Source organism: Siphateles boraxobius, unplaced genomic scaffold, assembly GCF_051911475.1.
Source record: "Siphateles boraxobius isolate OS27281-9 unplaced genomic scaffold, OSU_SipBor_1 12, whole genome shotgun sequence".
NCBI classification, from domain to species: domain Eukaryota; kingdom Metazoa; phylum Chordata; class Actinopteri; order Cypriniformes; family Leuciscidae; genus Siphateles; species Siphateles boraxobius.
The window spans coordinates 26,007,731-26,035,651 of record NW_027508722.1 but is presented as its reverse complement, the minus strand read 5'-3'; the positions used below and the strand labels follow the sequence as shown (position 1 = coordinate 26,035,651).

Sequence of the window (27,921 nt, the reverse complement as noted above, 5' to 3'; positions counted from 1 at the left end):
TCAGAGCGGCCTGCTTATGACTATTATGGGATGTCAGAGAGGGCGGGAGGGGGCAGTGTCTCCATAGCAACGTGGTTGCTAAGGGGGCAGGGACTAAGAAAGGGGAAGGCAGAGTGTACTTGCTGGTACTGTGTGCGAGGGGGAGATGATTATTATGGTCTGTAGGTTGCGAGGTAACTATGCAGAGTTGAGTGAGTGTTGTAGGGAGGGGGGAGCGTGCCTAGGATTATTATGGGATGTCTCTACCCCCCCTCCCTTGATTTCTTTGTGTGTATGAGGATATTCGCTACTGGTCACTGACGCTGGGGAAAGGGGAGAAGAGTGGACGACGTCTCCCAAAGAATTACAGCTTTTCGGAGCTTCTTTTTATTTTTCAGTGATAGGTAGTAGCTAACCTCCAGCTTTCGCGTCAGACTAAAGCTGATCATACCGCCGAGTATCTACACCTTGGACTGACCTGTAAGTCAATTGCTCCCACCCACTTCCAACCGCCTGCATTAAAAATATACATACATATAAATTCGTGTCCCTCGATTAGCTTTTTGTCATATCAGAAAACACAAAACAAATAAACAAATCTAAAATTACGGGTAACTTACAACTGTTAGACACCGCCTCATAAAGGGCCAAATGGTGTTTGTCGGGGGCTTCGCGACCTCCGCGTGTTATTTTCAAGGAGGAAAGTTTTTAAGAATCGAATATAATCAGAAACGAAGGCAGATAAGCGCTTTAACTCAACTCATCTAGTCGGCTGCCATTTTCCCTGGATCACTTGACTCTGTTTGCTAGCTTTGCTAACTTGATTGACAGCTAAGTAGAGGCGTCTTTCGCTCGGACCGAACGAGAAAGTTTACGAAAAAGGCCGAAATTACACGACTACGTCAAACACTTTTTAACCCTACACGTTGTGTGATGTTGTAGTTTTTGAAATGCCGCCATTATTAATTGATTTTATTTTACGTCAACACAGCTAACTTAGCCTCCCCTGTCACTTGTTTCTCTCTCTCTCTATCTCTTTCTCTGTCAACATGGGGTGCTGCTAAAAACCTGACCAAAATATTGTTGTTATTTCTCTTTTATGAAGCGTCCTGACGGGAATATGTCAGGAAGTGAAGACGACCGGGACCATTTTGGACCCATGCGAGATGGTAAGGCTTTAGCTGTCCCGAGCAGAGTCTGGACCCTCATTAACCACATCATGTTATATAACCTCCCTAAATGAGCTCAAACATGTACCGTTAAATTAACTGCAGACATATCAAAGTGCGTCTGGACAGATGGCCATTTCTGTAAGAAGAACGCTGCTAGATTTAATGTTTATCTATTTTGCTTGAGCTGGCGAGCCACGTGTAACTGCATCATCCACCTATATAAAGCCAAATCTTTAGGTTATGATGCAGTAGTAGTAGCCAGTTAGCTGCGTGCAAAAGTCACATTACTTCCTGATTTACTGATCTGTAGTGAAAGCATCCGCTGTTTAAATAAAACATAAACCATTTTTGTTAGAGACTCCTTTACCTTAGTATCATAGGAGTGAACGTGGCGTGTTTTTGTACTTTAGCGTTCGTACCGGCGGAATATTGTTTAGCATAGTGTGTCAAACCTATTTGTTTTGCTTTCCTATTCTGGCCGCCCTCGGAAATGGCGTTGATAGCGCATCATATCAACAGAGAGCTTATAATAAATGAATGATTTCCAAAGCAAGAGCCTTTTGCCCTAGTTTCATTGCTGCTTACATATTTGTAAAGTGGGCTCACATCTCGAGGTAGGAATGCACAACACAAATGTATTCTAAATGCTTTAAACTGTGTTAATCGATCTAAATTGATGTGCCATATTTCCTCTAGTCATTTTATTCAGTATGGGTCATAAAGTTAGAATAAAAGTATTATATCAGTTCTGAAAGGATAGGAAGGACAGATAATCAAAATTAAGATGATTGTTCAGCTATACTTATTTTATGTTTGGTGTATCCTGTGTGTCTGCTTTTGGACAGATGATGTGGATGAACAATTGTCAGAGGCAGAGACTCCCAAATCCAAAAAGAAGAAAAAAGCAAAGAAAAGCCGTGAAAGCAGGAGCAGCAAACGACAAAAAGTCATCAGAGAGGTTAGCAGAGCACCTCTTCTTCAGTCCAAATATATATATATACTTTTATTTAATCAGGATGCATTAAATTAAATCAAAAATCAAAGTACATACATTTACATTGTTATTGAATAATTTCTTAAGGACACTGAAGACTGAAGTAAGATTTGCTATCACAGGAATAATTGAATTTGAAATGAAAAACATGACTGTTTTTACTGTATTTTTGATCAAATAAATGCAGACTTGGTGTGCATAAGAGACTTCTTCTTAAAAAAAAATACAAAATCATACTGACCTCAAACATTTGAAAGGTAGTGTATGTCTGATGTCACCACTACAGTGTCACATCAATCATAATTTGGCATTACCGTAACTGTTTAACATGTTAACATAAACATGTTTTAGAATCAAGCATTGAACTGAAGGGTTCTTTCCTGAATAAATCTGATACTGTCACCTCTCCTTGGGTGGTTTCATGATCTAGGAGATTCCTGTCAGCTCTCCTGAAGTCATGGAAGCAATCCGAATGGTAGAAGGCGAGGAAGAGGACGAGGACAGAGTGATGCGATCTGAGAGTGAAGGGAGTGACTATGCTCCGAGTAAGAAGAAGAAAAAGAGATCCAGCTCCTCAAAGGAGAGGAAGAAGGGAGGTTCAGTGGCAGAAAAGGCTGGCGGCTCATCTGGAGGGAAAAGCAAACGTAAAGACCCAGAACCCGAGGAGGAAGATGATGATGACGATGATAATGAAGGACAGGTAAGGGGTAGCCGATGGGTAGTCTATGGGACAAGGTACAACTACAACAACAAAAAAAAACCCACAGGATTAAAAAAAACTATTTGTCATGCTTTATAAAAATATATTTTTGTTCACATACAGTATTGTATTTTTTTATTAGATTACATATGCTTTAACAATCAGTGTTGCTTGTCCAAAGGACATTTCTAGAAAAATCCAATGTCATGCCCTGCCCTGTCCTTTCTACATTGTTGCCACAATTAATACTGTTTTTCAGTTTTATTGGAGTTTTCATCAGCTAATGTTATATTTTGTACATTTCCTTGGTACACTACCGTTCAAAATGTTGGATAGTTAAGATTATTAAATGCTGTTCTTACCATCTTTGTGGAAAACACAATATTTAGTAACATTGTAAGTGTCTTTACTGTCACTTTTGATCAATTTAATGCATTTAATGCAGATGATATTATATATATATGGCTACCTTTTTATTCATTCTCCAGTGTTTGTCATCTGTTATCCTCTTTTCTACAGCCCAAATCTTCCTCTCAGCTATTAGCAGACTGGGGAATGAAAGACATCGACTACACCTTCACCCAGGAGGACTACACCTCTCTCACCAATTACAAAGCTTTCAGTCAGTTTGTCAGGTAGAGCAGTTCTGCTTCTTTGACTTTCTGTTTTTGTCCCATATCTATTATCACCTCATGTAAACATCCATATAATATTCTATAGTTGTCAGGTGACTGATCTGAAATGTCTTTTTCATTTCTTCTCTTGTTTAGACCTCTAATAGCTGCTAAGAACCCTAAGATCGCTGTGTCAAAGATGATGATGGTTTTAGGAGCTAAATGGCGAGAGTTCAGCACTAATAATCCCATGCGAGGCTCAGCGAGTGCTAACGCAGCCCTGGCAGCTGCCAACGTAGCTGCTGCAGTGGAGAGTATGGTGACCAGGGTGGATGGAGGAGGGGCGGCACCCACGGCCACGCCCACATCAACAGCAGCTCCTGCTGCACTACCCCCACCCCAGCAGCCCCCAGCGGTCCCCCTGCGGAAAGCCAAGACCAAAGAGGGCAAAGGTCAGATGAGAGAGGGAGTTTATTTCGAAGGGTATTTGGGGACCCAAAAGTGTATTGATTATATGTATTTTTTTAATTACTCAACTTTTTGTGTCGTGTATGTATCTATTCTAGGTCCAAATGCGCGTAGAAAGACCAAGTCCACTCCAAAGCCCCAGGACAAAAAGTCTAAAGCGAAGAAAGTGGCTCCACTCAAGATTAAACTGGGAAATTTCAAGAGAAAGCGTTCCTCTGTATGCATCTATTACTTAAATGCTTACATATATTAGCTAATTTATACAGTACATTATTATTCATATTTATTTAATATTATTAGTTAATATATTAATATCATAGTTAATAATTATATATAATTAAATATTGTAATATAATTATGTTAAATAAATGCATGTACTACTGTTCAAAAGTTTGGGATCAGTAGATTTGTTTTGGAAAGAAACTCATACTTTTGTTCTGCAAGGATAAATTAAACGGATCAAAAGTATAGACATTTATAATGTTACAAAAAAATTTCCATTTCAAATAAATTTCTTTTGACTTTCTATACATCAAGGAATCCTGAAAAATATATAACATAAACATATCCTGGGGAAGTATTAATAGCACAACTGTTTTCAACATTGATAATAATTACAAATGTTACTTGAGCAGTAACTCAATTACAGTAATAAATTACAAATATATTAAAATAGAAAACATTTGTTTTAAATTGTAATTATTTTTCACAATATTATAGTTTTTACTGTGTTTTTGATCAAATAAATGCAGCCTTGGTGAGAATAAGATACTTTTTTTTTTTAAACATCGAAAAAATCGTACAAATCCCAAACTGTTGAACGATACTGCATATATATTAAATTATACATATATTCCTGATTTTTATGGCATCACTAACTTGTTTTGCACCCCTTCACCTATGGTTTCTTCTCTCAGAGCGGTGAGGATGATGATGGTGAGAGTGATTTTGACAGTTTCTCAGTAAGTGATGGATCCAACAGTCGGGGCAGCCGTTCCAAGAGTAAGAAGTCCAAGAGCTCCAAGAAGAAGAAGAAGGGTGAGTCAAAGAGAGCGAAAACTCAAATTACTCTGTTAAACACATATGCTTTATTGAACACACTTTACTAGTTTGGACACTTTCCAGCCATTTAAATTTGATCTAAGCCCTCCTTCTTTCATAGTGGATGAGGATGCTGATGGCTATGAGACCGATCATCAGGACTATTGTGAGGTGTGTCAGCAGGGTGGTGAGATCATTTTGTGTGACACCTGTCCGAGAGCCTATCACATGGTGTGTCTAGATCCTGACATGGAGAGAGCCCCAGAGGGCACCTGGAGCTGCCCCCACTGCGTAAGTATATGCAAACATGTTCAGAATGAATGTATGTCCTTTCCTCAAGCTGCTCTGGGCTAATTGAGTAAAAATTATATTCTGTGTGTGTGCACTAGTTCTCTACATTCCATTGATATTTAATGACTAAAGTTTCTGTTGATTATGCATTATTTATGTCTCTCTCTCAGGAGAAGGAGGGTATTCAATGGGAGGCTCGTGAGGAGAGTTCTGAGGGTGAGGAGGAGAATGATGATGGAAGGAGGGATGAAGGAGAGGTAGAAGAGGAAGACGATCACCATATGGAGTTTTGTCGGGTTTGCAAGGATGGAGGAGAGCTGCTATGCTGTGACACATGCCCCTCGTCTTACCACTTACACTGTCTTAACCCTCCCCTGCCAGACATCCCCAACGGAGAGTGGATCTGCCCACGCTGCCTGGTGAGAGAGGAGTAATATATAGTGTGTTAGTCCAAGTCTATCCTTTGGATTTGGGATTTTCTTGAGATTTTATCTTCGTAGATGTCATTGCTGAAGGATCAACATTACTGAATCCCAATGGACATTTATTTATTTTTGCTTGTTTGTTTAATTCTACAGATCAAATATAATATAATATCTTGTTTTCTCAGAGTGCCCCACTGAAAGGGAAAGTCCAGAAAGTTCTGACCTGGCGCTGGGGTGAAGCCCCTCCTCCTATGCCCGTGCCTCGGCCTGTAGACCTGCCAGCCGATGCTCCAGATCCTCCTCCTATGATTGGTCGGAAGGAGAGAGAGTTCTTTGTGAAGTGGTGCAACATGTCTTACTGGCACTGTTCTTGGGTCCAGGAACTACAGGTAATGCACAAAGAAAAACACACACAACTTATTGTAAGTAGGGATGCACCAATATTAATATTCCAGCAGATACGATTAACTAATTATTTTCTTTTTTTGGCTGTTATTAAATCTATTTGTTTTTGTCTAAATAAATGAAAAATGAAACCCTCGATAAAAAATTAATCAACGGTTTTAAATTCTAAATTACATGTAAATTATTACTGTTTTTGCATATTAACTTTAAGTGAATGTTAGATCACGGCAAGAGTAATCTAAATGTAAAAATTGAGAAAATGAACATGCACATTTAACAAATTATTTAAAATACCGCTAATAGCCGGTATAGCTACCGTTACATTGTCCATCTTTGTAAATCAAGAACATAAAAGTAGTTACAGTCTCTTATATGCCCAATTGCACATTAAATCGTGCATTTGTTTACATGGGCGTGTTTACTAGTAAAATCGTCCAATCAGGTATGTCTTTTTCTCTCTCTCGTCACAGTTGGAGCTGAACTGTCAGGTAATGTTCCGTAACTATCAGCGGAAGACAGATATGGAAGAGCCCCCCAATCTAGAGATGGGTGCTGAGGGAGATGAGGATAAGAGCTGTAAGAGGAAGAATAAAGATCCCTTCTATGCCCGTATGGAGGATCAGTATGGACGCTTTGGAGTAAAGATGGAGTGGCTCCTCATCCACCGCATATTAAATCACAGGTGAGGGTGTTCAGATGTTCGAAATCTCTTGAAAAACAACATCTGCTCAACAGTTTGGACATTAATTTCCGTTCTCTCTGGTAGTGTGGATAAGAAGAATAATGTTCACTATCTGATCAAATGGAGAGATTTACAGTATGATCAGTCAACCTGGGAGTGTGAAGACATGGACATCCCAGACTTTGAGACCTTCAAACAGCATTACTGGAACCACAGGTACATGCACACAGGATTCTGCAGCATTTTACACAAATACACCCTACTATGAAACAATGTTGCAGTTATAATTTAATCTACATATCTTCTTTCTTTCTGTTTGTCAGGGAGTTGATGCTTGGAGAGGAGGGCAGACCAGGTAAAAAGATAAAGAAGGTCAAAGTGAGGAAGACAGAGAGGCCTCCTGCTAATCCTGTTGTGGATGTAAGGAATCTTGGAACGACTCAAATCAACTTTTGTCTACTTTATTAACTAAGATGGAATTTCTAATACTTTACACATTTAGGTCAGAGCCATGGTTTAGCACTGCAAGTTATTTAATGCAAGTTCATACCATTGGCCGCTTCTTTTCTCTGTCCTGTTCCCCACTTTTTTCCCATAATTTTCTGTTCTCTCAAGTGTAACCATTAATATAATTATCAGTAAGGCCAAAAATTGCATATATAGATTGTTTGCAAACATTTTTTAAAAGCCAAAGAAAATATATTAATAGGTTTTGACTGTCAATGAAGTAATATTCTTCCTGTCTCTTACTTTCAGCCCACTATAAAGTTTGATAGGCAACCGGATTATCTGGACTCTACAGGCGGCACACTTCACCCATACCAGCTGGAGGGACTGAACTGGTTGCGTTTTTCTTGGGCTCAGGGCACAGATACCATCCTGGCTGACGAGATGGGTCTTGGAAAGACTGTTCAGACTGCTGTCTTCCTCTACTCGCTCTACAAAGAGGTGTGTTTTCTTAAAAAAATATAAGTACACTATCGCTCAAAAGTTTTGGGTCGGTATGAAAATGTTTTTCAAAAGAAGCCTCATAATATTAGCTGCATAATATATTTCTGGAAAGCTTGATACATTTTTTAACCAAGATTTTTTGGTGAACTGAAAGTTCTAAAGAACAGAATTTATTTTAAGTTGAAATCTTTTCTAAGTGTAAAAGTCTGTACTGTGATGTTTGATCAATTGAATGCTGCTTTGCTAAATAAAATAATTAATTTCTTTCAGACTTCAAAGTTTTAAACAGTAGTGACATTTTCTTTTCTTGTATTATTAAATCCCTTTGATTCATTGGTTTTACAGATATAAATGGTCTCTAGGAAGACATGGATGTTTATCATAAAATGTATTGTTTAAATGTATTGTGGCTTTAAAGTAAATAATGTGGTACATTTGGTAATGGTTTCTCTCAGGGTCACTCGAAGGGGCCCTTCTTGGTCAGTGCCCCTCTGTCCACTATTATTAACTGGGAGAGAGAGTTTGAGATGTGGGCCCCAGACATGTACGTGGTCACTTATGTGGGTGATAAAGACAGCAGAGCTGTCATAAGAGAGAATGAATTCTCCTTTGAGGACAACGCCATTCGTGGTGGGAAAAAGGCCTCCAAAATGAAGGTATGAATCATAGAGGAAAGGAGGGGAAGAGTTGATACATAGCTTATAATCAGAGAGAACTAGTAACCATAACCGTAAACATGTAGAATCATGTAAATCTTTGCCACATCTGCTGTGTGGTTTGATGATATTGCCATTGTCTTTATCTGCCTACTATGCATGGTTCCTGATATCTCTTCATCTGTGCAGAAAGAGGCTGCTGTGAAGTTTCATGTGCTGTTGACATCCTATGAGCTCATCACAATTGATCAAGCCATCCTGGGCTCCATTGACTGGGCTTGCCTTGTGGTAGATGAGGCCCATAGACTGAAAAATAACCAGTCAAAGGTAAGATCCACGTGTCAGACGCCTGACACACTAAAGTATTTACTACTTAAAGGATTTGTTCATCAAAAAATTCTAATTCTGTCATTAACTCACCCTCATGTAGTTCCAAACCTTTATGACTTAGTTTCGTTCACTAACACTAATGATTGGATTGCAGCCGATATCAGCCCACTGAGGTTATAAGTACTTACAATTGAGCTTTTTTTTCCCTCAAATAAAGATATCGAATAAATTCAGAAGACTTGGAAAATAGTGCAATGGTCTTATGGACTACTTTTATAGTGCTTTTGTATATATTTTTCAAGAAAGTGATACAAGTTTGGAGCAATGTGAGAGTGAATAGATGATGACAGAACTTTGATTTCTGAGAGATCTATTCTTTAAATTGTACATTTTATGATAAACAAGTCTTGGATGTAAAACTAACACACACACACACTCATTCTCTCTCTCTCCTTTCCCCCTCTCTCTCAGTTCTTTCGTGTGTTGAATAACTATCCTCTTCAGCATAAGCTGCTGTTGACAGGCACACCTTTACAGAACAACCTGGAGGAGCTCTTCCATCTGCTCAACTTCCTTACACCTGAGAGATTCAAGTAAGTGTGTGTGTTTGGGTGTTTTTGATAAGTGAGTGCGATGATGATTTTTGAATGCCCTCAGTTTTTTTTACATTGTTCAGTACCAAATATATGTGTGTTTCAGTAATCTGGAAGGTTTCCTGGAAGAGTTTGCTGACATAGCTAAAGAAGACCAAATTAAGAAACTGCACGACATGTTGGGTCCACACATGCTCAGAAGACTTAAAGCTGATGTCTTCAAACACATGCCCTCAAAAACTGAGCTCATTGTGCGTGTGGAGCTCAGCCCCATGCAGAAGTACGAGACTTGTTCAGTAATTGTCAATGAATGTTCTGTTTAAGATTCTGCACATTTCTTCAAATTTTTCCACTCAGACTGATTTGCGCCACCTGCTGGACAACATCTGTTATTTACAGCATCTATCATTGTACTGTATGACTGACAGTTTGATGATTCTGTTTACTTAGAGTCTGTCTATATAAAATATTGTTAAATGCGCCATTTAATGTCCTTTTTATTACATTTATTGGAGTTATTTTAAATGACAATAGCCTCTGATTCGATTTTTCTGTTTTTCTGTGACAGGAAGTATTACAAGTACATCCTGACACGCAACTTTGAAGCTCTGAACACTCGTGGAGGAGGAAACCAGGTTTCTCTGCTCAATGTGGTCATGGACCTGAAGAAATGCTGTAACCACCCCTACCTTTTTCCCACAGCTGCTAATGTGAGCTTCCATTCACTCACTCTCAACTATGGGGGAACTGACAGCTTTTAGGTTTTAAATGAATAACAATAGTTCTTAATGGGTGATCGATATGGGTCTCATTTTGCAGGAAGCCCCTAAAATGCCCAATGGCATGTATGATGGCAGTGCCCTCACAAAGGCTTCTGGAAAACTGATGCTTCTGTTTAAGATGCTGAAAAAACTGAAGGAGGGTGGACATAGAGTCCTTATATTCTCACAGGTACACACACATGCCAGAAACACACACAGATTACAAATATACTCAGAATAAAACTATATACTCTAATATACTTAAATCTACTGTTGTAGATGACAAAGATGTTGGATTTGCTGGAAGACTTCCTGGAGAACGAGGGATACAAGTATGAAAGGATAGATGGAGGGGTGACTGGAGGGATGAGACAGGAAGCCATCGATAGATTCAATGGTGAGGGGATAATGCCAGCCATAACAGCGGTTTGATCAACATTATGGATGTTTTGTTTTTATCAAAAATGTCTATTTCCTCTCATTGCAGCTCCTGGCGCTCCTCAGTTTGTTTTCCTCCTGTCCACCAGAGCAGGGGGTTTGGGCATCAATTTGGCAACTGCTGACACTGTCATTATCTACGACTCAGACTGGAACCCGCACAATGACATCCAGGTAGAGACGATGTGAAATACCTGATGCTAACACTATCAAACACCTGCATCTCTGTGAGAAACTATGTGGACAAGCTCTTTCTGATACTGTCTCTCTCCTATTGTCTTTCTCAGGCATTTAGCAGGGCTCATCGTATTGGTCAGAATAAGAAGGTCATGATCTATCGATTTGTCACTAAAGCATCTGTTGAGGAGAGAATTACACAGGTGAGATAGGAAACAGTGGTTTGAAACTGTTTAAAACCCAGGCAAATACAAAACTATGTAGAAAAACATTTAACAATCAAACACTACCCCTTGCAAAAGTCATCGCATGACCCTTGTGTCTCAGGTGGCAAAGAAGAAAATGATGTTGACCCACCTGGTGGTGCGGCCCGGTCTGGGCTCCAAGGCCGGATCCATGTCCAAACAAGAATTGGATGACATCTTAAAGTTTGGCACAGAACAGCTTTTCAAATATGAGCTTGGAGAGGGTGAGAAAAACACTGTTTAAAGTAATACTTCATCTTCTAAACCTTGATTTGAGATCATAAAGTGGAAAAGACATTTGACAGAACAATAATGACATTTAAATGCTGCCGAAAAGTAAGTAACAGATGTTCAGCTCGTAGTTAAGAGTTTATTTGTGACTTGTTTTGTGGATCAATCAGTATCGGATATGATAAAAAAAAAATCCCCAACGTAAGCTGCTGTGGTGTAGATGCGAAGTTCCGCTTTCAGTTGAAGATTATTTAGAGCTTTAAACTATACATGACCTTGTTATATTGAGCATTAATCTTGATGAGTATATTTTCGCTCTGATGCCTCAATAGGTTAAAAATAAAATGTGTGGCAACATTTCTTTAAAATGGGCCAGGGCAAATGTTAAAAGTAAACATCTGACATGGTAAATAAAATAAAATCCTACTGTTGAGCCCTGGGCTGAAATAAAATGTGTAGGATTGAAAATAATCCAAGAAATTTGAAATGAACATTTGCTTTGAAAGACATTTGTTTTACTGTTTTCCACCCCCTCTTTCTACCACAAGAACCATTTGGAGTTCCCAAAGGCTGATAGGGGCTGATAATGATCAAGGCCTGTAGGCCAAGATGTGTGCACTCTGGGGGTCTATGCATTGTCACACCTTTAGAACAGTGGGGGAGGTTGTAATTATCTGATTGGTCAGTTTGAATGTCTCACATTTGGGTTAAAGTCACATGGTCAGGGAAAGGATAAAAGAAAATTGTAACTGTTGCTCTGGCTTTTTTATGCTCTGCTCTTTTGTTGGGTCTCTCTCTCTCTCTCTCTCTCTCTCTCTCTCTCTCTCTCTCTACCTCCTCTTTTCTCTTTCTCTTTCTCTCTCTCTCTCTCTCTCTCTCTCTCTCTCTCTCTCTCTCTCTATATATATATATATATATATATATATATATATATATATATATATATCTCAGGTAACATTTTACATATATGCTGGGTACAATTAATGATATAAGTTTTTATCATCTCATACATCTATTTTATAACTATTTTAAGTGTAACAATAACCATATTTTGTCATCAAACCTTTTCAATTATGGAGTCAGATTAAATAACGAGTTAATACATATGATAAAATAAACCCCCTATTGGCCTGATCGAGGGCAGGCTTTACAATTCCATCACCTGACCCGGTTACCGCTCACTAATATATTTTTATCTACCATCTCTCCCTCAAAATGAGTGTCAAGAAAGCTTTATTAGCATGATTAAATGAGTCATCACATGATAAATTTGCCTTGATCTTTTGACATATAAGATGTCTTTGTACCATTAAAACATCCAGCAAGTTTCATAGCTTAAAACGTTCACCACATTATAAACAAAGCATTTATTTAATCATGCTCGTTTTGATATTGCGAGATCTGTGACGTCACACAGGCAAATACATTTGCATATGACTGCCTCCAGAGCAAGACATCGATGAATACATCATCACACCATAGGCCCCGCCCACCGGCATTTAGTCGATTTCACACTTCACAAATTTAAAAGTAGTTGCTGTTCTTTTCACACTGCACGAATTTAAAAGTAGTCTCTGTTCTTTTCACACTGCACGACTATCTGGAGCAGGGATCACCAACCCTGCTCCTGGAGAGCTACTGTCCTGCAGACTTCAATTCCAACCGTGTTCCAACACACATGCATGTAATTATCAAGTAACCCTGAACCGCTTGATTACCTGGTCCAGGTGTGTTTGATCGGGGTTGGAGCTAAAATCTGCAGGACAGTAGCTCTCCAGGAGCAGGGTTGGTGACCCCTGATCTGGGGTATCATTCAGTTGCTGGTGTGTGCACAATGCTCGATGAATCGGCGACAGGGGGTTTCACACACTTTCAGTGTGAAAGTTTCACACTGTCACACCCAATCGCAGACAACTTCTGTCTGGTCTGCAAACAAACTACGTTTCACAACCAAACACGTGAGAAGGGACAAGGAAATAACGCAAGATCATACGTGGGTGAGACCGAAATTATTAAAAATTATAGCCTGCAAGAAGTTTTGCGATCCAGATTGTCTGTGCGCTGCGAAAAGGAGAAAAACAAAAACAAACAAAAAAACAGGTTATGCAGGAGGACATTTTTGGGGAGACGAGGGGAGCAAGGATTGTGTTCTGCAAAGAGAGTTGGGGTTAAATAAATAATTTTGCAATGTGCTGCTGTTGCTGCTGGTCAAGCACATTTTTTTTGCTTTAATTGTTTCTGTTTGATATAATTGTAAATATATCTAAAATACTAATATTCTGGTCTATAACTCCTCCCCGAACATCCCGCTGTCCTGTATCTTGCTCCCTCATTGGCTGACATCGCGATGTAGTTTTCGGTCAGAACATATTCACACAGCAGAATTTTGAATTTTTCTTATTTGTGCATCCTCGTTTCCTTTCCTCGCTTCCTTTCCTAGCGTCTCAGCTCCTCCCCCTGTAGGTTGTGAGGGAAGGATGCAAGGAAAGAAAGTGAGGACGGAGGAATCGAATGAAAGTTTTTTTTATACATTGGAATACTTGATCACTCGAGCGTCACTTCATAGCGTCATCAGCAGCGCTCAAAGGATCTGCCCTTATGTTGTTGACGTTTGTTTGTTTAAGAAATGCATAATGAATAATAATAAAGCAAGATACCCTGTTGAAATATGTGAGATGTGTGCTTTATATAAACAGCAAGGGTAAAGTATAAATTCAAATTATTGTGACTGACGTGAAGGGGGAGGAGAATTTATATGTGCGTCACGTTAAGTCAATAAAACACTTCCGCATATGATACACCTGTGTATCCTCGCTCATGACTCCTCTAAAAGCCTCCTCACTCCTCGATCCTCGACTCCTCGCGGTGCAATTAGAGAATTGAGATGTCCTTCAAGATGGCTGTGCTTGATTGGTTTCCGGGTCATAGGATGGAGGACAGAGGAGCGAGGACACGAGGAGGGATATTGAGAAGCACCCCAGATATTTAGCATGCCAAATATCTCACGGGCGTCGGCGATTCTCTCAGATTGCGTCTTTGATAGTTCACACTGTGTGATTGTCCCTCATGTGAACAGGCAAATCGATGCTCGACTGCTCATGATATCGGGCATTTGTCGGGGAACTCACAAAACCTGTCGGCGAGCGAAAATAGGGACTAAAATCGTTCAGTGTGAACTCGCTCACATGATCCAAGGCAAATGTCAGCCTTTATGCCATCACGTGACTCCTGTTGCATCAATAGCAAATTCAACCCATTATAATCACTGACGATGTCTGTACTGGATACAGTATACAGATGCGTGTTCAGGTTCTGACATACTCCAAATACTTGAGTCTGTCAACAACAGGACAAGTGAAAATACGTCCGCCTTGACGCGCCCAGTTTAAACAACTCGATTGCGTCTCTGTGCAGACTCTGTGCAGACTATTTTAAAATACCTCGCTTATCGCACCCGAGGATTACATGTTTGTTCGGGGCATTTTGTTTTTGCAAACGATGCACAGTATGATTAATGGAGTGTTTGCAAAGAACATTTTGTTGAAAGAATAAGCAGCAAACTGTATTGGATCTGACAGAAGTTCCACTGCAAATTGTAAGTAATTCATTTCATAATGCTTTGTAGGCTAAATGATGACATTTTATATGGATAATGTTTTCAAAACAATTTACTTGCGTGGGCGTTGATACTGTTTCCTATGCAATAACGTTATAGCCAATCATAATAGTGAAGGTTGAAAATAATAGTTTTTCTGCATATATATATGATTTTTTTATTATTTTTTGTGTGCAAAAAACTCTTAACATTATAAGTGAACCTCAAGGAACACACACACACACACACACACACACACACACACACACACACACACACACACACACACACACACACACACACACACACACATATATAAATCCATGACATGACCCCTTTAAAATACTACCAATGCATGTAAAGCACTTCTAGTACTAGACAATGTGGAAAATAAATAAATACAAAAATGGAATTAACGAATTAAAAGGCTCGATACAAGAATGGGACAAAGTAAAGATTAAAATCAATTGTAAAACAAGTAAATATCTCTCATCCAGGTGACAATAAGGAGGAAGACGGCAGTGTGATCCACTATGATGACAAGGCCATTGATCGGTTGTTGGATAGAAACCAAGATGCAACAGACGACACAGAGCTGCAAAGTATGAATGAATACCTCAGCTCCTTTAAAGTTGCCCAATATGTGGTCAAAGATGAGGAAGAGGAGGTAAGTTTGTGTGGGATTGTGACTATCTGTGTGCGTGGTGTGTTTGTCATATGTATCTATATGTATATCTTATGGTCTTCATCAGGAGGAGGATGTGGATAGAGAGATCATTAAGCAGGAAGAAAGTGTAGATCCTGACTACTGGGAGAAACTGTTGCGTCATCACTATGAGCAGCAGCAGGAAGATCTCGCTCGTCACTTGGGCAAAGGCAAACGGCCACGCAAACCTGTGAACTACAACGATTGCTCACAGGAGGACAGAGGTAGTAGACGGGGTACAGGCGCATTTTAAGCTTTTTTACTACTCTTTCCCTGTATGTTCGTGAGTAGTGTGTGTGTTGTATGGATGAAGATGAACTTGTGTGGTTTTATGTCTGGTAGAGACATTTTTGTGTGTTGTGTAATATCTGTAAATCATTTACAATGAAAAGAATGTTTCATGTTTAAAATAATTACTTTACTTTTTATAAATTAATATATTTAGTTTATTAATTTTTATAATTTTGGGTGGTTGTTGTTTGGATGTACACTACCAGTCAAAAGTATGGACACACTTACCCATTATTAACAACTTCTTTTAGCATTTTTTTTTTAATAATATTGAAGTCGTCAAAACTATAAAATTAAAATATGGGAATTATGTTGTATGTGCTAAAAATGTTTAACAAAGCAAAACTTACATATGTAATGAATTTTTTTTTATTATGAAAACCTTCTAATTTATGCATAATTTATAAATTTTATTAATGTTTTTTAATGAATTTAATTATACATTGTATATAAACAAAATATAATACTTAATTGTAGCATTTAGGCATATGCCTTTGAACTGAATTCGTTTCTTGCCACCTTAAAAACCTTAATCTAGTGTGTCCAAAAGTTTGACCTTTTTGGAGTAGATGTCAGCATGATTTTGTTTTTTGTCCCCTCAAAGTTAACATTTTCTTGCCAAGAGAACTCAAGTGCTCAATAAAATATTGCCCCTCTCATTTGTGTTCTCAGACTGGCAGGATGATCAGTCTGATAACCAATCAGATTACTCTGTGGCTTCAGAGGAGGGTGATGAGGACTTTGATGAGCGTTCTGAAGGTAAAGAATGAAATTAAACCATCTTTTTCTGAATAAGCAGTTATTATACAGATATATATTTGTATTGACATAGTCCTCTTTTTTTGTGTTTGCAGCTAACTCCCGAAGACCAAGTCGCAAAGGCTTGAGGAATGATAAAGACAAACCACTGCCCCCCCTACTGGCCAGAGTGGGAGGAAACATTGAGGTACAATTTCACTTACCTTTCAAATTGTTTCAACTATTCCCTCCACATACTCAGTTATACTTAACCTCTCTCTCCTCATTAGGTGTTGGGCTTCAATGCTCGACAAAGGAAGGCCTTCCTGAATGCAGTGATGCGTTATGGGATGCCTCCCCAGGATGCCTTCACCACCCAGTGGCTCGTTAGAGACCTGCGAGGCAAATCGGAGAAGGAGTTCAAGTGAGTCTGACATTCCTTCCGGAGGATTTTTTGTCATTTATTTTAACTTCATTTACTTGAGCACTCTCTCTGTTTTTTAGGGCATATGTGTCCCTCTTTATGCGTCACCTGTGTGAGCCAGGCGCCGACGGGGCAGAAACATTTGCTGATGGCGTTCCACGGGAAGGACTGTCACGACAACACGTTCTCACACGCATAGGTGTAATGTCACTGATCCGCAAGAAGGTGTGCGAATTCATGATCGCTAGTGCTTTAGTGGTAAATAGAGAGCTATTTGTTTCTGTGAATGACAGTGGCGTTATGTGATTGACTGTTTTAAACTCCTACAGGTGCAGGAGTTTGAGCACGTCAATGGTCAGTGGTCAATGCCCTGGATGAAAGAACAGGAGGAAAGCAAAAGAGCGGCGGCCATTGCAGCGGGAGAAGATCCAAAAACACCCTCTACAGGGACGCCTGCAGATACCCAGCCCAACACACCAGCAACAGGTACAGACATGCATATCAGTATTGTTATTGTTAACTTAAACTATTTAAAAACAATTTTTGAAATAAAGCTGAGATATAATAAAATAAAATATAAATATTTGATGGAAAAACTGTTTGCCTTGTTGTTACCTTGGTTCCTTGGCAAATAACTGAAATTAATTTAAGTTAAAAGTACTAAAACTAATAAAAACGTCAAAAGCACTGGCATAGCAAAATTACTAATATTACTTTTTTTTTAAATCGAAGCTAATTCAAAATATTAATAAATACAATAATAGAATTCATAGATACAATGCATTGAATACACCTCATCTATGATGCTACAGAATAGCGATTGTACACACTGTAAAGACAGTAATGATGACGTCGATTTTATCATATCTATCTGAGTGAAAGTCCGATGCTGAAACATTGGAAGAACTAGTTATTCAACCTCCATCACAAATACAACGTGAGCAGGACGTTTCTCAGTGATACACTACTCAGTTTGACGTTCTTCATGAGATGTTGCAACTAATTCCTCACCATCAGCAGTAGCAAGTGAATTTCCATCAACAAACCGGTGTTATATTTCTAATGTATTGCGCTGCACATGCAGGAACTGTATCAATACAATAGCGCATGCATTAGCCGAGCACTAACGTGAATGAATGATGTAACGTAAAACAAATCTTGCTCAATCCTTTTTCATTACTCAAAGTATTCAGTACTACAGACAATCTGCATTAATAGACACAGTTTTAGGTAATAGTGGCCCACAGCTGATTTGCAGAAGTATTTCAGTAAGACTGTAAAATGCCGCTTGAGGGCTGGTCAAGTTGTTCGTGGCGGTCAACATACAACATAGGCAGGCATTATGTAGGATATGAAATACAAATGACTCGTGAAGGCGGTTCAGGGTCGATTCTTTCTTTTGGGAGACAATAACTTTACTTATCATGCACTTTCGACTTTACAACTTGCAGAATGTTTACATTCACAAACAGCTATATTACACACTCCACCATGAAAGGGAATGGTCTAAAATCCATAATAGGGGCACTTTAAAATTCAAACTATTTAGTCAAAAACATCTAGTAAATATCATGTCCTTGTATTAGGGGTATAACGGATCATAGTTGATCCCAGTACGGACCAGGCCCTACGGTTCGAAACAAGTGATTTGTGGATTAATTTTTAAAAAAATTTACCATCATAAGAGTGAAAGTTTTTAATTTGCACGTGCTTATAAGTTTTGCCAGTTTAAACATTTAAACAATTTTACACCAATGAAGCGTAAGAATAGGGGAAACAACTCAATTTGCTTCCCACGCGCTATTTTCTGTGCACACACCATGAGGGACCCGCGTTTCAGATTGAGTTCTTGAGTTCTCTTACGCGTCTCTTTATACTTGAATGGACAAATACAGACAAAATTACCATCTCGGCAAGTTTTCTAGTGAACACGGTTATGTCACAGTTACATCTCAAGTGAACATAAAGACCGAATGCACAGATCCAATATAGTGATACACATACGATTTCTTTCTCACCTATTTTAAGTGTAAGCAGCCTATAAATACCTCCTTCTGTCTGTGTCATTAATGTTAATAATAATAAAAAAAAACTTTAATAAAGATTAATCTATATTTAAAGGTTCAAGGTTCTGTTTACAGAAGTGCAATATCATAACTATGTTTTCAGTGGTGTATAAAGACCTTACATAATGAACCGTTATGTTTTTATTACCTTAGAATGAGCAGTTTCTATCTACATACACGATGGGTCCCCTTACATGTTAAGTCGCCATTTTGCGCCTTCATGTTTCTACAGTAGCCCTAAAAGGACAAAAGCGTTTCGTCACTATGTTGTTGTTCGTGCAAAGAAACTAGCTAAAGTCAGCGAATAAAACACTGACACAATGAACAATTAACAATAATATCTGCAATAACATTTCATTTTATTAAATAATTAAGTAAACATAATTTATTTCTTCATCTTTGTAAAGAAACCTCATTGCTTAACTGGCTACTCTCTGAAGTCTCAGACGACACGTAACTTATGTTGGTTGCGAATTTGCAACCTCACCACTAGATGCTGCTAAAAACACACACTGCATCTTTAGTTTATACCGTGAACACTCTGCAGTGTTCTTTTACATTCAATTATTCCTTTACTGTACCTGAATACTACTGTTAGACCTTACTTTTTTTGCAACTTTGTTTTGTATTTATCTAAGCTTGTACTTATTTAATTCCTGACTGTTCATTTGTCTTTAATAATATTTTAACTTTATTTGTTGGGGTAGTAGTTTTTCCTTTGGTATAAACTGCTCTTTAAGTAATAATTGTTGTCTACCAAAAGTCATGTGGTCCAGTGAACATGAAGAAAAAACAAAACGGCTCATTTTCAGATCATTTGACCTTTTTATGAGAAGTTGAAATGAGAAGTAAGATTTGTCCAGTATCTCTGTGCAGCTAATTGTTACACATTAATCTGACTCTCTTTTATCCAAACAGAAGACCTTTCCAAAGGCGAAGACGTAAAAGAGCTGGAGGAGAAGATGGAGGGGGAGGGAGAGAAGGAGACGAAAGGGCTTAGACATGAGGATGAGGTACTTGTTATTTATAATCTTACCTTTTCACTTCATCTTCCTGTTTCTATTCTCTGTATTTTTAAACACTTTCCTTTTGTAAACACCTGCCTGTCTCACTTTTTCTTTCTTCATGTCTCCAACTGTCATTCTCATGTTCCTTCTTCTTTTCTCAGATTATTGAGATTCCTGATGAAGGTGAGAAATCCTCCAGTCCAGCAAAGAAAGAAGAAAAAAAGGAAAGGGAGAGAGAGGCCACCTCACCATCAGCAGAAAAGGATGTTGAAAATGAGAAAGATGGAGAGAAAGAGGAGAAGTCCACTGAATCGAAGAAAAACTCATCTTCAGAAGTCAAAGCTGAAAGTTCAGATGCCACAAGCAGTGTAGACACATCCAAAACCAAAGGTGAAGTATTGTGCTCTACCTAAAATGACCAATTTAAATATTTATTTTTGTCTTATAATTAAAATCTGATTTAATTTCCACTTTCATTCCATGAAAACTCTTGTAAAGGTCCCATGAGTGGCATTAATACTTTCTTACTCCATTGCAGAAGAATCTTCTGAAGAGAAAACAGAAAAAATGGACACCAGCCCAGCAAGAGATGAGAAGAAAGGTTCATACTAACACAAACAACACACCTTTATATCACACATAACTGTTACAATCAATAATGGCTCTTTCTCTCTTCAATCAGAGCCAAAAGACGACAAAGACAGAGTGAAGTCAGAGGACTCCGCTAAGCTGCAAAACGGAGAGAACACCAAAGAGACAAGTGGAGGAGGGGATGGAGTGAGTGAGGAGAAGAAGAAAGCAGTGAAGCAGAGGTTCATGTTTAACATCGCTGACGGAGGTTTCACAGGTACACTGGGAATTCACTGTGTGTGTGTATGTGCTGGTGAATTTTGAATCAATGATCTCCCTGTTTCTCTCTCCAGAGCTTCACTCTCTCTGGCAGAATGAAGAGAGAGCCGCCACGGTCACCAAGAAGACTTACGAGATCTGGCATCGTCGCCACGACTACTGGCTGCTGGCTGGTATCATACAGTATCCTTGACATATTAACGTCCTTTTATTGATCATTTTGGCAGTCAGTGTCTTTTTAGTACGGATACAACAATAAATTTGCTTGCATCACTGAAAGGAATATGTCTTTTAGTGTATTTTATTATTCTTTTTTATTGTTTGTATTATTAAAAATGTACTACCAATCAGAAGTTAAATTTATTATCACCATTATCTGTAAATGACAGTGTCGTTCTATCCAGAAGTCATTAAAACTGAAATAAAACAATTTCCAGGAATTATGTAGTGGCCAAGAAATGTCAAATGAATCAAAACTATCTTCTACTATGAATCAAGTAGAAACATGTTACATTTAACTGCTGTTATAATTTTATAGATTCCTGTTAATAATTTTATAGATTATGTCCTTAATCTCTGTACCATCAGCCACGGCTATGCTCGCTGGCAGGATGTGCAGAATGACCCGAGGTTCGCCATACTCAACGAGCCCTTTAAGGGAGAGATGAGCCGAGGAAACTTCCTTGAGATTAAAAACAAGTTCCTTGCTCGCAGGTTTAAGGTTAGAGATGTACAAAAACTACAAAACGTATGCACACTGCCTTCATTGTTTTCCTAGAGCTTCATTTGTTGGCTCTTCTTTAACTGCATCACTTATGACTGTGTTTAGCTGTTGGAACAAGCTCTGGTGATTGAGGAGCAGCTCAGACGTGCTGCATATCTAAACATGACAGAAGACCCCTCTCACCCCTCAATGGCACTCAACACACGCTTCAGTGAGGTGGAGTGTCTGGCGGAGTCACACCAGCACCTCAGTAAAGAGTCCATGTCCGGAAACAAGCCTGCTAATGCAGTTCTACACAAAGGTACAACAACTCCCATAACTCTGTACAGCACAACATAATCACCACTCAGCTTTGCAAACACTTTTGCAATGCAGTGAAATACACAAATAAGTGAAATACAAAATGGCTATTATTATTTCAAGCAGTCAGGGAAGAAGGATTTACATTACAAAAATTATTACTATTTATTTCACATTTGATTCTGGATCTTTTAACAAAAGTTTATTATCAGATTTTTAGTGAATTATTAGTCTAAATCTGAATATGAATGTATTAATTAAGCAAATTAAATGAAAATCAGAATTTTAAAATGAATTTAAATGTGAATCCAAATTTAATTGAATTTGAAATCAAATCAAATCAAATATAAATCAAATTTAATTTTAATCTAAATCAAATTTGAATCCACGTTTAATTGAATTTGAATTAAAATCTATTTAAATTTGAATCCAAATCAAATATGAATCTAAATCTGTTTGAATATCAATCCTAATCAAATATGATTCTAAATCAAATGAAGTGTTATAAAAATACATTTGAATTTGAAATCAAATCGAAACTGTGAGGTGCTCAAAGGCTACCAGTCCTAATTACAGCTACTTTCACAGCTTAGCACTGTTTCTCCAACACAGCACTGCTCAAAGCCACACAAATTCACACTTTATTTACTATCTCGATATAGCTTTACAGACCACATTTGGCTTGATTATTACATCCTGTAGCTTTAGTGATGTACCTAGGCAAAAATGTTGAGACAGATGAATTGAATTGCTTAAAATGTTCAAATAAATGGAGACGTGTTCAAAAATCTCCACCATTCTTTCACCATTCTTTCTGTCAGTTCTCAAACAACTGGAGGAGCTGCTCAGCGACATGAAGGCAGATGTCACCCGGCTCCCAGCAACCATCGCTCGAATACCACCCGTTGCTGTGCGGCTGCAGATGTCAGAAAGAAGCATCCTTAGCAGGCTGGCCAGCCGAGGACCGGAGGTCACACAGACGCAGGCGCCACGCTGATGACCCCTGGATGAATTTTTCACCTATTCCTCTCATAAGTCATGATGAGGAATCATCTCACATACATGCAGACATGGACCTGGGTCAGGTGATCAGATCCGTTGTATATATCTGAAATGAGTTCAAGCTGCCCACACTAGTTTGGACTGAAGGAGAGTGGAGTGGTTCCTATATCTAACACACTGTGGTTCCCTAACATTTCCCGTTAAATTCAATTTAGAGGCATTCCACACCCTCCATTTAAAAATCCTCTGAACACACACCTGCTGACCTGTGCGATGTGAACGTATGTTAGAATACACAGTACTCACATTATTCTCCAATAGAAATCCAGTTCAGGTTTTTCAGGTCACCTCATCTGCACTGTAGTAGAACGCAGGGCAAGGTTGAATAGCTGGTATGGATTTCTGCTCTGTGTGGAATGGATCTTTGCAGTGGGGACTCTTTCCTCCTCAGGTGTGTATTATGTTGTAATTCACACCAGTTGAATCACTGTTTTTTGTGCATTTCCACAAGCTTCAAAATTTAAATGCCTGTTTAAACCCCTAAAAATCTGGTTTCCAACCAGATACAACCTGAAATCATGTGGTTTCCATCTTGTCCTTCTGTAAGTACAGTCAGGCAGCAGTTGGAAGCTGAGTGAAAGGTTTATGCTGATGTAAACACAGACCCTGTCCCACATGCCACCATGTGACATCCTCCTCTGAGTTCACATTTTGGTGACTTAATGCCAGATAGACTGTCAAGTAATAGTCCACTGACGCAGGCTTTGCAAACATACAAACACATAAGCACTCTTCTGAAATCGTGGGAACTTCACAGATGCATTTTGGACAGGGCCACAACTCTTATGAGGCCATCAAATGACCTTTCATTCCTTTAGAATGAAAAATATATAAATATAGTATATATTATAAACAAGATTTTTTTCCCCCATTATGAAAACTGCTGCTTTAAGAAGAGTCAAGTTCCATGTTCACTATTGTTTATTAATCAATTATGTGCTTGTTTAAATAAATCCACCTTTATTCCCCATTCTCTCTCCTGATTGGCCCCTGAATAATGTAATTAGAAAGTACTCCACGGTTTCTTTTTCCTAAAAGAAAAGACAAAATCCCCCTAGCACAGGTGAAAAAAATGCAGCTGTTTATTTAACATCTAATTTTACACTTTCAGGAGTTTTGAATAGCTCACTTTGTAATTATCGTTGTTACCCTGTTATTGTTATTATGTCTTCTGTTTTTTTTTGTTTTTTTCAGACCTGCAATAAAAAGGTAACTAAGCATGCAGAGTTTTGTCTCTTTATTAAGGAGTAGCTTGCCAAGTTTATTTATACATGCTACATGTTTTTTTTAGGAAATATGTTGAAAATATTCAGTCTCCTCTACTTACCAGTTCAGAAGACGTATAGAAACGTACGCATCACGGAACTGACAATGGGTCTCATTCATGAAACATTCGTAAATATACGAATAAATATCCGAGTGATTTGCGCGTAAAGAGACCTTGCCGAAAACTCTTCTCCTGATTCACAAATACTTCGTAAACATCAGATGTGATAGTGAAATGTGTGTGTGTGTGTTAATGAATTCCAATCAGTCGTAAATGGAATGCGCGTGCACGTTCATTCTCAATTACCATAAATCCCGCCCGTTAAATCCGACTGACAACTATATATGGGCATCATATTATGACATGAATGCAAATGAAAAAAAAAAATCTCAGATGCAGAAATTGAAGTTTTATTATCAGAAGTTCATTCAAAACGCCACATTTTATTTTCAAGCGTACATAGTGGCGTATCGGGTCCTAAAAAAAAAGGAAGCTTGGCAGCATATTACAGATGCAGTTAATGGAGTTTCATCTGTTAATCGAACATTCCCAGAAGTGAGAAGAAAATGGTTCGATATTAAGCTTGAGAGCAAAAAACGAATTAGTTCACTTCGGAAAAATTGTATTCAAACTGGAGAAGGACCACCATCGCAGATGCTATTACTGGCTCTCAAAAACCGTATGTAATTACTATATATAATATGTTTTCAAAATGCTGTGTAAATATGTACCCGATTAAGTTGAATTAAAATGCAGCGTTATTAATGAGCAAAACGTTCGGGTGTTAAGCGCACTATTTACAGGTGGCTGGGAGCAGGTGTAGATTTCTTGCTGTCACGACACACACGGGAGATAGACAGCAGATCCAAGTGCAGTAAATATGTTTTAATGGGTAATCCGTAAAGCGTAAATCCAGTCCAGGCAAAGGTCAAATACCGTGTAAACAATCCAAATACAAAAATAACAGAACAATCAGGAACAGACTAAGAAGTGTCAGACATAACAACGACTCCGTAACAAATACTGACACAGACATGGAATATATACACACACAGATCTAACAAGACTAACAATGAACAGCTGGGACAATGATTACAGGGAACAGCTGAGTGTAATGAACAGTGATAAGTGAAGGACAGAATGCTGGGAATTGTAGTCAATGTGAAGGACACCGTGAAAACGAGGATCCCTAGTGACACCCGGGGAAACACAAACCAGACACTGTGACACTTGCGTACCAACTAACATTTGGAAAATACGAACATTTTAATGAATCCGAAAGTTTACGCCAGAACCACTTTACACACTATTTACACAAAAATTAGTTCTGCTCGTGTTTCATGAATGAGACCCAATGTGTGCAGGTACTTTTGAATCCAAATCCATTTTGGAAAAAAGTATGATTCATGAGTTTACATGGCTAAACGTTTCCTTTTGCACTATTGCCCTGTCTAATGTTGTAACGTGTAAGCAGTGATGAGGCAGAGAGGATATCCAGATGCAAGCTCAAGTTTTAATAGACAAACATAAACGCAAAATAATCCAGGAACAAAGGTAAAATCCATAAAGAGAAGGCAGGAGAACAACAGGAATACACAAACAACAGTAATGACAGACAAACAACTGAAGCACAGGTTTAAATAGACTGGTTAACAAGGGGCTGACGAGGTACAGGTGTTGGTGATTGATGGCATGGGAACTAATGAGGGTAACTATGGTGACAAACAAGGTACAAGGCAAACCAGGAACCAAACACAGGAAATGAACACAGAAACAATGAAACAATGGGAAACTAAGAATATAAGTCAACATAAAAGTCCTACAAAACACAAGACTGTACAGGGATCGTTACGTAGCCCCCCTCAACAACTGTCAAGGAGGGAGGTGGAGCGAAGGCGGAATGGGGGAGGGATGCAGGGTCAGATCCGTGGAGTAGCGGCAGGACAGATGGCCAGGGTGGCGCAGGCGGTTCTCTGGACTCTGGTTTGGGACAGGGGCTGGAGCCTTCTCTGGACTCTGTTTGGGGACAAGGGCTGGAGCCTTCTCTGGACTCTGGTCAGGGACAGGGGCTGGAGCCTTCTCTAGACTCTGTTTGGGGACAAGGGCTGGAGCCTTCTCTGGACTCTGGTCGGGGACGGGCTGGAGCCTTCTCTGGACTCTGGTCGGGGACAGGGGCTGGAGCCTTCTCTGGACTCTGGTCGGGGACAGGGGCTAGAGCCTTCTCTGGACTCTGGTCGGGGACAGGGGCTGGAGCCTTCTCTGGACTCTTTTTGGGGACAAGGGCTGGAGCCTTCTCTGGACTCTGGTCGGGGACAGGGGCTGGAGCCTTCTCTGTACTCTGGTCGGGGATAGGGGCTGGAGCCTTCTCTGGACTCTGGTCGGGGACAGGGGCTAGAGACTTCTCTGGACTCTGGTCGGGGACAGGGGCTGGAGCCTTCTCTGGTCGGCGACAGGGGCTGGAGCCTTCTCTGGACTCTGGCTGGGGACAGGGGCTGGAGCCTTCTCTGGACTCTGGTCGGGGACAGGGGTTGGAGCCTTCTATGGACTCTGGTCGGGGACAGGGGCTGGAGCCTTCTCTGGACTCTGGTCAGGGACAGGGGCTGGAGCCTTCTCTGGACTCTGGTCGGCGACAGGGGCTGGAGCCTTCTCTGGACTCTGTTCGGGGACAGGGGCTGGAGCCTTCTCTGGTCGGCGACAGGGGTTGGAGCCTTCTCTGGACTCTGGTTGGGGACAGGGGCTGGAACCTTCTCGGGACTCTGGTTGGGGACAGAGGCTGGAGCCTTCTCTGGACTCTGGCTGGGGACAGGGGCTGGAGCTTTCTCTGGACTCTGGCTGGGGACAGGGGCTGGAGCCTTCTCTGGACTCTGGTAGGGGACAGGGGCTGGAGCCTTCTCTGGACTCTGGTCGGCGACAGGGGCTGGTGCCTTCTCTGGTCGGTGACAGGGGTTGGAGCCTTCACTGGACTCTGGTTGGGGACAGGGGCTGGAGCCTTCTCTGGACTCTGGCTGGGGACAGGGGCTGGAGCCTTCTCTGGACTCTGGTCGGGGACAGGGGCTGGAGCCTTCTCTGGACTCTGGTCAGGGACAGGGGCTGGAGCCTTCTCTGGACTCTGGTAGGGGACAGGGGCTGGAGCCTTCTCTGGACTCTGGTCGGCGACAGGGGCTGGAGCCTTCTCTGGACTCTGGTCGGGGACACGGGCTGGAGCCTTCTCTGGTCGGCGACAGGGGTTGGAGCCTTCTCTGGACTCTGGTTGGGGACAGGGGCTGGAACCTTATCGGGACTCTGGTTGGGGACAGGGGCTGGAGCCTTCTCTGGACTCTGGTCGGGGACAGCCCCTGAGACTAGAGGGCTCTGGCGTGGCGGAAGTCATCTTGTCCTAAGACACTGGCGGAAGGGCGGCCATGATGGGGCGAGACTCTGGAAGGGCGGCCATCTTTTTTGAAGAGACAGGTGCGGTGGCCATCTTGTGTGAGTACTCTGGAATGGCGACTTCCTCTGCGACTTCCACAGTGAATTCAGAGCCCCTCGGCTGTAATGCAAAGTCAATATAATGTTATGTATAATGAGTCCAGCTAGGGTCATGCAATGGCATCAGGGAGCTGAGCGGCTCGGATAGTCCTCCATGGAAAAAGATCATTAGACATACATCGTCCATACAAGTCAAGTGAGCCAGCCTCAAAAAGTCCATCACAATGTCCTTGATGGGTCGATCTCCTTGATGGAGACGCATAATTTGTGC

The 27,921-nt window shown here is 40.1% G+C and overlaps 1 protein-coding gene across 4 annotated transcripts; it reads left to right on the top strand.

Moving 5' to 3' along the window:
• The first annotated feature begins 73 nt into the window (after positions 1 to 73).
• Positions 74 to 24,133, top strand: chd4b (chromodomain helicase DNA binding protein 4b). 4 transcript variants are annotated; one of them, XM_077216223.1, is made up of 40 exons: positions 74 to 459; positions 1,085 to 1,148; positions 1,997 to 2,109; positions 2,576 to 2,845; positions 3,365 to 3,480; positions 3,616 to 3,911; positions 4,026 to 4,144; positions 4,845 to 4,965; positions 5,090 to 5,259; positions 5,430 to 5,678; positions 5,870 to 6,073; positions 6,560 to 6,771; positions 6,856 to 6,987; positions 7,095 to 7,191; positions 7,528 to 7,719; positions 8,178 to 8,378; positions 8,568 to 8,705; positions 9,180 to 9,301; positions 9,408 to 9,581; positions 9,870 to 10,011; positions 10,121 to 10,252; positions 10,342 to 10,459; positions 10,550 to 10,674; positions 10,788 to 10,880; positions 11,005 to 11,146; positions 15,246 to 15,415; positions 15,501 to 15,690; positions 16,418 to 16,504; positions 16,600 to 16,691; positions 16,774 to 16,907; positions 16,988 to 17,132; positions 17,237 to 17,393; positions 19,892 to 19,986; positions 20,142 to 20,370; positions 20,519 to 20,581; positions 20,663 to 20,827; positions 20,904 to 21,012; positions 21,418 to 21,550; positions 21,659 to 21,854; positions 22,675 to 24,133. In XM_077216223.1, the coding sequence occupies exons 2-40, from the start codon at positions 1,100 to 1,102 to the stop codon at positions 22,848 to 22,850; spliced, it is 5,868 nt and encodes a 1,955-aa protein (XP_077072338.1). In that variant the 5' UTR covers positions 74 to 459; positions 1,085 to 1,099; the 3' UTR covers positions 22,851 to 24,133. The 4 variants fall into 4 exon arrangements, with proteins under 4 accessions (XP_077072338.1, XP_077072345.1, XP_077072356.1 ...); XM_077216230.1 differs by having other exon boundaries at positions 96 to 459; positions 15,501 to 15,678; XM_077216241.1 differs by lacking the exon at positions 1,085 to 1,148 and having other exon boundaries at positions 259 to 459.
• The last annotated feature ends 3,788 nt before the right edge of the window (positions 24,134 to 27,921 follow it).

Coding starts and splice junctions, on each gene's coding strand:
- chd4b (XM_077216223.1), top strand. CDS start 1,100: ATGTCAGGAAGTGAAGACGACCGGGACCATTTTGGACCCATGCGAGAT. Junction 9,582..9,869: donor GAGCTCAGCCCCATGCAGAA/GTACGAGACTTG, acceptor TTTCTGTGACAG/GAAGTATTACAAGTACATCC. Junction 17,133..17,236: donor TGTCACTGATCCGCAAGAAG/GTGTGCGAATTC, acceptor AAACTCCTACAG/GTGCAGGAGTTTGAGCACGT.